The sequence below is a fragment of the Podarcis vaucheri genome, assembly GCF_965113315.1.
Source record: "Podarcis vaucheri genome assembly, chromosome: 13".
Classification (NCBI taxonomy): domain Eukaryota; kingdom Metazoa; phylum Chordata; class Lepidosauria; order Squamata; family Lacertidae; genus Podarcis; species Podarcis vaucheri.
Window position 1 is genome coordinate 13512059 of NC_138751.1, and position 8624 is coordinate 13520682.

At 42.6% G+C, this 8624-nt stretch overlaps 1 protein-coding gene across 1 annotated transcript; it reads right to left on the minus strand.

Annotated features, from left to right (window-relative positions):
* Positions 1–265: 265 nt before the first annotated feature.
* On the minus strand, positions 266–8209 carry LOC309516846 (vomeronasal type-2 receptor 26-like; the record flags this gene model as incomplete). Its single annotated transcript, XM_082195794.1, has 4 exons — positions 7336–8209; positions 4047–4274; positions 1968–2094; positions 266–1167 (listed from the first exon to the last, which is right to left on the minus strand). The coding sequence occupies exons 1-4, from the start codon at positions 8170–8172 to the stop codon at positions 266–268; spliced, it is 2094 nt and encodes a 697-aa protein (XP_082051920.1). The 5' UTR covers positions 8173–8209.
* Positions 8210–8624: the final 415 nt, after the last annotated feature.

The following is an 8624-nucleotide window of genomic DNA, read 5'->3' on the forward strand; positions in this document are numbered from 1 at the left end:
CAGATAAAGATTTCCTTGCATATATTTTGACAAGAATTGCTTTGAGTCTTCTTGTCAGCACATGCTACAAGACAGTAATGTATGTGTAAAAGTATGGTTGTTTTCCTCAAAGCAAATAAGTCAATTTTACAAATGAATTTTCAACTATGGGAATCTGGACTCTAGAAAAAATTATAAAAGGCAGCAGCTGAACTTATATTTCCAAATATTCTACTGTTCACAGAGAAAAGCACGAAAGACAGCAAAGGGCAGGTTTATTAATTCTTTAATTTTTCTTCCTTATTAGCTGTTCCCTATTGTTCAGCTCAGGCCTCAGAATAATTATATAACATTTGGGGGAAAAGATGCAACCCAGCAACCCACCACCGGAGGCTAAGATGGAGAAGATCTCCACAGCTACCATGTATTTTCCCTTGGTGCTCAGGTAGGAAGGAATAAAGGACAGCCAAACACTGCAGAAGACCAACATGCTGAAAGTGATAAACTTGGCTTCGTTGAAACTGTCCGGTAACTTCCTGGCGAGGAAAGCCACAGCAAAACTTACACTGGCCAGGCAGCCCATGTAGATGAGGACACAGTAAAACATTGTTACAGACCCTTCATTACATTCTAGTATAATTTCTTCTGTCATTGAGTACATGTCCACATCTGGGTATGGGGGTGAGGTTGCCAGCCACACAGTACATATCCCTGCTTGAACTATGGAGCAGAAAAGGAGAATGGAGTGGCTTAGTCCTTTCCCCACCCATTTCCTCATCCTGGATTCTGGTTTTGTAGCCATGAAGGCCAAAACTACCATGAAGGTTTTTGCCAAGACACAAGAAACAGCGGTTGAGAAGATGATACCAAAAGCTGGTTGCCGGAGGAGACATGTGACCTTGTCAGGTCGGCCAATGAAGAGCAAAGCACAAAGGAAGCAGAGCAGGAGAGAGATGAGGAGAGTGTAGGTGAGGTTTCGGTTGTTTGCAATGACAATGGGTGTGTTGTGGTGTTTCATAAATATACCTAGTACCAGGGCTGTGATCAAGGAAAGGAAAAAAGAGAAAGACGCCAAATTGATGCCCAAAGGTTCTTCATAAGACAAGAAGCTTATATCCTTGGGCAGACATGCATTCCGGTTCTTGCTTGGATAGTCATTGTCTGGGCATTTATAACAGTCATTCATATCTGGAAAAAACAAGGATATGGTCCTTAGCTCTAACGCCAGCTTGCTGAAATGCTTACTTTTTGTCTGAGAAGAAAAGAGCTCAGCTCAAAATAAAACATATGTCCAGTACTCTGTTTTGTGGTTCAGAGTGTCCTATAATCGACACAGGCAAGGCCATTCCTCCTCATGATATTTGAATGTATTGTCACACTAGCTTGGGTGCAGCTTATGTAAGTTAGAAGTAGTGGCAAGGACCAGTCTGGATATGATTTGAACCACATACCACCTAGCTACTCTCAATGCAATTTTATTCTCATTTGATTAACATATTCCAACTCTCTCTCTAAATTTTGACCCTGCATACCCGCATCGTTCAGCCTGTATGCTGAGATTAAGCTCTGATTGCCTTTTGTCAGTTCTCCCATTGCAAGATGTGAGGTTATAGGGAACTGGGCACAGGGCCTCCTTTGTAGTGGCGCCCACCCTAAGAATGTCTGACCATCAGATGTCAAGTATATAAACAACAATCTGACTTTTAGAAGACACCTGACAGCAGCCCTATATAGGGAAGCCCTTAATGTTTGAAGTTTTACTGTGGTTGATGTTTTAATTTGTTGGAAGCTGTCCAGCATTGTTGGGGCAACCCAGTCACATAGACTGAATATAAATTATTGTTACTACTGCTACTACCACCAATATCTGAAGGACAATGAGGCAGGGACACACATACAATAACTTCTATCTTCTTTTGAAACTTAACCTCAGCCATCCTGACACCTTTCAGTCAAATGGACCCATTTGATCAAATTCTTTCCCTTACCATCCTGGTTTGCAATCTTCCCCTCTGGACATGGGATGCAATCATAGCAGCAAGGGGGCTGTCCCTCCTTCACTTTCTTGCTGGATCCTGGAAGACATCTCTCAGTACAGACAGAAAGAGGCTGAGTCTAATGCATAAATGGAAGAGCAGAAGAATCATCGAGAGAATAATGACTTCAGAATGTTTCAGGTTCTAAGGATCGTCTCTATGTTTCTACACTGACACAGAATGCCTCTACTAAGAGCAATTGCTACTTTTCTTTTTAGTAGTAGTAATGTTTGACGTGATGTAATATCTCCTCTATTGTTCTGGGTTGTGGAGGCACATTTTGAAGTTACTCTAGTGTCCCTTTTAATCTTGTTATAACCGTTACTTCTTAGTATTTTGTCCACTAGGTAGACATCTCTAGAATTGATTTGGTGTTGGTGGCTACACCTATTCTTGGACCCATCAGATGCTGTCTGGGGAAGAGTTCCTTATAGTTCCAAATAAGGGGTTTTTGAGGAATGTGTTCTTTATGAGTTCTCATACAGAAATAAAATAAAAATTATGGACAAATACATGAATTGGAATGATGCTATCCAAGAGATTTAGCACTGAGCATGTTAAGGGGAAAATATACTTTACAATACATATTTTGAGATACCTCTCTTTTTTCAGACTGATGCATCCATTCCCTATGCTCTTCACACCTTTGCTCTCAGCCCCCTCCTTCACTTTCTGTATCTTCACCACTTTTCCTGCTTCCACCTCTTCCACTGGCTCCCTTAGAAGACTAGTGGTATCCTGAACCTGCTGCTGCTGTCTGTTTTCACTTTTTCCCTCCTTTTCCCAACCACTTCATTTCTCCACTTTTCTCGCAAAAAGGCAAAATCATGGGGCTTATCAATTCATACATAGTCTTTCACTCAGTTCAAAACCAGTATTTAATATTTATAAAGAAATCCCAATTTCTTTGGTTTATTTTGCAATTATTTTCTTTATATACTTAGGATTCTGGTTGCAGTCTTTCAGAGGGGAAAAAAGAACCTATTTAATTAGTCCAACTGACCTCCTGTGTGCACTGTTTGATGTAAGAATGTTTCAAGGTCAACATGACCATGCAAAAATCCACTGGATAGCTAATTGGTCTTTCAGATGTACACCCTCTAGTGCATGGAAAGTGTATGCCAAGGCCGTGATTGGCTGAAAGAAAACATGCCCTCCTGTGTCTAGGCCTTTTCATAGAAAAACTGGTATTTGACTTGGGCCTACTGATCCACATTCAGATGAAGATAGTGTGATGTAAAAATCACATTTGTGTGGATGAAGCTTGTGGTGGGGGTCTGTGAAGGGTTGGGATTAGGGTGAGACGACCTAGCTTTCGCTATTTTCGTTTCAATCAGATTCCCCAAGGTAAGTTTACACTGTTAGTCTTGCTTAACTGTATTTTATAGTAAAAGGGTTCTTCTGTTATGTAACCTCCTTAATGAAATATTTGCCTTTATTCCTTGTTTCGACAGAGGGCTGCCTTCGGAGGTCTTCTAAAAGTTGTGTAGGTCTTTTTCCTCCTTGACATCTGGAGGGAGGGTGTTCCACAAGGAACACTGTTCTAGGGATATACATGGTGAGTTGGCTTGTTTATTTATAAAGCGCTTTATCCAAACCTTTAAGCCTGGGATTCCCATGGCAACCTCATACAGCTCATTGGTGCATGCCCAGGCCCTCTCCTCTACCATTTTCAATTATTTTTGTTAATGAAATGAATTTTGCATTTTAAACTGAAGATGGAGCCAAAGTGACTGTAGAGTGGCATCTAGTGGCTCCTTAACTTTTCTCCAGAATGTTTCTGGATCCCACATGGGGCCTATAGAGAAGATAGAGGGAGCAGACAAGCTGGAGACATAAGTTACATAGAAGCAGTGGTGGGCTTACCTGCCCCTCCCCAATATTTTATTCAAGTTGTTGACTCTGCTTTGGCCATCCACTAATCAGTAACTTGCAGTTCAAAAGACAGTGATTAGAAAGGCAGGGGGATAAATATTGCTTAAGCTATATTGAATCTCTTCTGAATTACAGTAGATAAGAATGTGGACCTACCTGATTAAACCATCTATGCCATATTATGGCGTCTTCATCGAGGGTTAATTTTTGGTCTGGAGGAGCTTGTGGATCTATCCTCCCAACTCTCACTCTGTGCAAACTTTGGTTGGGGAATATGATCCAGTTGACAATATCCAAGCTAGATGCTGCCTCTCCATTCTGGTTGATGAAGACCACATCTCCTGCAGTATTGTTAAATGAGATACTTCTCAGAAAGTGATGGAGCTGGATTGAAAACAGAAAAGACAGGTATTTAGAAAAGACTACAGTCTAATACAGGGCCGAGCAACCTTTTTTCCTGTGTGCAGAGCACTCAGTGAATGGTGGGTGGTGATTTAGGCAACTGTGAGTGGAGTCAGGTCCAAGCATGGAGACAGCCATCCCATTTTCTTTCACAAGTATGCCAGTCTCCTTTTCTTACCCAAATTATTGATAGTCTCTCTCTCCCTGTCTACCTCCGCTTCCACTGTTTAATGTTATGGAATGGGGAATTGGACCAAAATATTAAATTCCATGTTCATTTTCTTGAGGTTAACTGATGATGTCATAACTTCACAATATACCGTGATTTTTTAAAAACGGTGACAGAAGTTTTCAGTCCTGCCAACTTTTGCTATTTTAAACAATGTATTGGAAAACTTTGACGCTACCTAAGCCTTGTAATGCTGGATTCAGCTGATACTACTGTTGTTAATGCATGACTGACCCACAGACATTACCCCCCAGTCACCTCAGAACAAGTTGTAGGAAAATATGAGAAGTGTGAAGGAATCATGCTTATTCTCTGATACGAGGAATAAGCATCTTCACTTTTTGTGGCTTTCTGTTGGGCATATCTTAAGGACAAACCTTTCATCCCAAGTTCATTTTTTTGTACTGAGAATATGTGACTTGTATGATCAAGTTGACTGTGGCTTTGTCTTCTTCACCTGGTCTTTAGGATTGCTTTATTTTGCATTACCTTTAAGACTTAGAAGAAATATCCACAGGAATTGCTCTGTTGCTAAGAAATGTCTTTGCAGTGTGTAAAACAGAGGTCATTCCTAGACTGTTTGAAACTATAACAGAGGGCAACAACTTTAGTGTTGTCTCCAACTATGCTTTCCTCAGACCCATTTTAATTAAGGAACCTAAATAATATTACAAGTTTCACTAGGAAAGGACAAATTTTACCAAGGAAATTCAGGGTATACAGTGGTACCTCAGGTTAAGTACTTAATTCATTCTGGAGCAAACAAACTACACTATGAAGCCACAATTTCTTCTTGGCTTACTAACTGTGGTTTGTTTGAGCACACCAAATGAAAATCACTGGCTTGGATTTATCACAAAGTCAGGGACCATGGTTTGTTTACTCATCTTAACAGAGGAGTGAGGCTGGAGCAATCTCCACATTCATTATAAACTTTATAATGACATGCAAACTGGACATTCAGGTTACAGACTCTGCTAACCCAGAAATAGTACCTCAGGTTAAGAACTTTGCTTCAGGATGAGAACAGAAATCTTGCAGTGGCAGCGGTGCAGCAGCAGTGGGAGGCCCCATTAGGTAAAGTGGTACCTCAGGTTAAGAACAGTTTCAGGTTAAGAACGGACCTCCAGAACAAATTAAGTTCTTAACCCAGGTACCACTGTACTGGCTTTTGCAAAGTAGCTGTAGAAATGTACCAAACGTTTTCTGGCACATTATGAGTTGAAACAAGTGTTATCAAACAAAATATTTCTAAATATGATGAAAATGATTTCTGAGAGATGTGATTTATTTGTCAATATGCCTAAAGGTAAAGGTAAAGGGACCCCTGACCATTAGGTCCAGTCATGACCAACTCTAGGGTTGCGGCGCTCATCTCGCTTTATTGGCTGAGGGAGCCGGCGTACAGCTTCCGGGTCATGTGGCCAGCATGACTAAGCCGCTTCTGGCGAACCAGAGCAGTGCACGGAAGCACCGTTTACCGTATTTTCCGCTCCATTGGACGCACCGGACCATAGGACGCACCGGACCATAGGAGGGGGAGAACAGGAAAAAAATTTTCTTGTTCTCCCCCTCTAAAACAAGGTGTGTTCAAGGTACAATCACCAGAGCTTGTGGGGCTGGCGGTGGAGCGAAGCGCTGCTTTCCCCCACCGCCAGCCTCAAAGATCCCTGAAGCCTTTGGAGCGCAGCGCCCCGCTGCCCTGCAGAGGTTTGCGCTCAGCCATCCCCAAGCTAGAACAGCGAGATGGAGCCCTCCGTCTCACTGTTCTGGCTTGGGAACAGCCTTGCTAGCTTCTGCAGGACAACGGGGTGAAGACACCCCGCTGCCCTGGAGAGGCTGTGCGCGCAACCGTCCCCAAGCTAGAACAGCGAGACAGAGCCCTCTGTCTCGCTGTTCTGGCTTGGGAACAGCCTTGCTAGCTTCTGCATATCAATGCCTTCTTCTCTGTCAGCAGAATTATAGATTCATTTCTGGACTCTGCCCAAATGTTTGAACTCTGAGAGGAAAGACTAAGGTGACAGCATTTTGTGAACCCATACATATTCAACAGAGTGGGGTGGGGTGGGTGCCCAGTGCCATATAATATTTCCAAAATAAAACCGTAATCCTCAAAAGGATGTGCCAGACTGAAGACTGTTGGGAGAACCCTCCAGGCTATCAGCAGCCCCCCACGCCCATTTCCCTGAGTGTCCTCCGGTGAGCATTGCTCTGGAAAAGGCACCCCCTTCCTCTCCATGGCGCTCCAGCGACATAAACCAGCTTGGTTTATGCACACTAATCTTCTGGCTTAACACAGCAAGAAGACTGAAGCATCACAGTTATAAACTACTATTTGTTTACACTATATTACATGGACATGGACTCTCTCTCATCCAGGCAAACGTGAAAGTACATCACATAATACATACAGCTTTATCCAGTTCTCACGCTTCCTCACAAAAAGACTGTGTGATTTGCACTAATCACAAAATGCAGCCTCGGAGGAGTGAAATTGCTGGAAGTGTGAGAAAGAAGGCTACCTGCAGAAGAACTGCAGGAAGGGCCAGAAGCCCAAGAGCTCTGGGGCGGGAGGGGCCAGTGGCAAGAATCGTACCAAGCCTAGCTCTACCCAGACACATGCTTTGATCACACCAAGACCTCCCCAACTATCCAGAATGAAGCATCTTTGCCCTAGTGCATCCCTTTCATGGAGGTAAGACGTAGGGGGGGGGATGATAGGTCAACTGTGATGTCATGCACTCCTCCTCCCCCAGTGTTGGGCACAATTCTGATTATGAGGAAGCAACAGAGCTCTCACTGTTGAGGATGTACAACCTTTACCTGTGGATTCAGTTTCTTCCCTCTCCCTCCATACACCATTCCTCTGTGTCTGAGTCTGGATCTGGACATGGCATGTAAAGCATGGGCCATGGCATAAACAGCACAGTGGATGCTGTAACTGTGCCCTGTCATGCTCATTTCAAAAAATGACCCAGGAAGGTTCTCCAGCTTCTCTTCTCCGGTGCAAATATTCCCCTCCACTTTGTCTGTAGTGATATCTGGAAATACACATCCAAAGGCCTGTTGCCAGAAGTCCCTGATAAAACCGTCCCCATCTGTGCTGGAAGGGTTTCTGTGCACAACATACTGATGAAATCCTGGTGGGTTTCTAAAGTGAATTTCAAAGGCTATAGCACCATTGAATACTCCTGAATCCCAATTCCTTTGAAAGACAAATGATGAGAACTCAACCTGGGCCGTTACTATCCATACTTTACTTTTTACATTATTAATCAAGTCATCATGTTTTGATAGGTATGGAAGCCATCTAAAATTTGCCATGGAATAAGACTCTCCAGAGGTCACCACTACGTTAGCTTTGCTGCTAAATATTTTGTCTTGTATATTGGCCGCCCGTTCTAGCAAGCCATACATTTCAGAAATAAAACTGAAATCGGGGATTCTTTCTATGAATGCAAAGCAGACACCACTCTTGGTAAACATGGGGGAAATAGTTTGCACAAATCTTTCTCCATTCTCATTGTCCGTTGCAATGACTCCAATCCACGTCCACCTGAAATGCAGAAGCAAAGAGAGAATTCCCTGATACTGAAGGGCTTCTGAGGCTGCCATCTGGTAGAAGGGAAGCCCTGGGCTTTTATCATTCATCACTGGAGCAGAGCCATAAATGAGCTAAAAAGTAAATGGAGGAAGAGAAGAGTTCTTTCACAGTATTCATAATCATTATGTGGAGAACCCTGTTAGTCAAATATGGCCTTTGCCAATGTTTTGGGGTTTGTGTGGCTCTCTCTCACATATACAAAACACAAACATGCAGATGGGCTGAAAACTGGGATTATCTCCCATTTCTGGTTTTCAAACCTTTGATTTGATGACTGGAGAGGGGCACTGTGTTTGGTTTGTTTTATTTTATTTATAAATCTTGTTAACACTTTGATGACTAAAGCAGGGCATTGTCATTGTGTCTATTTTATGGTTTAGGGAAGTTTTTAATGTTTGACGGATGATTGTATTTTAATATTTTGTTGGAAGCTGCCTAGAGTGGTTGGAGAAAACCCAGCCAGATGAGTGGGGTATACATAAATTATTTTTATTATTAT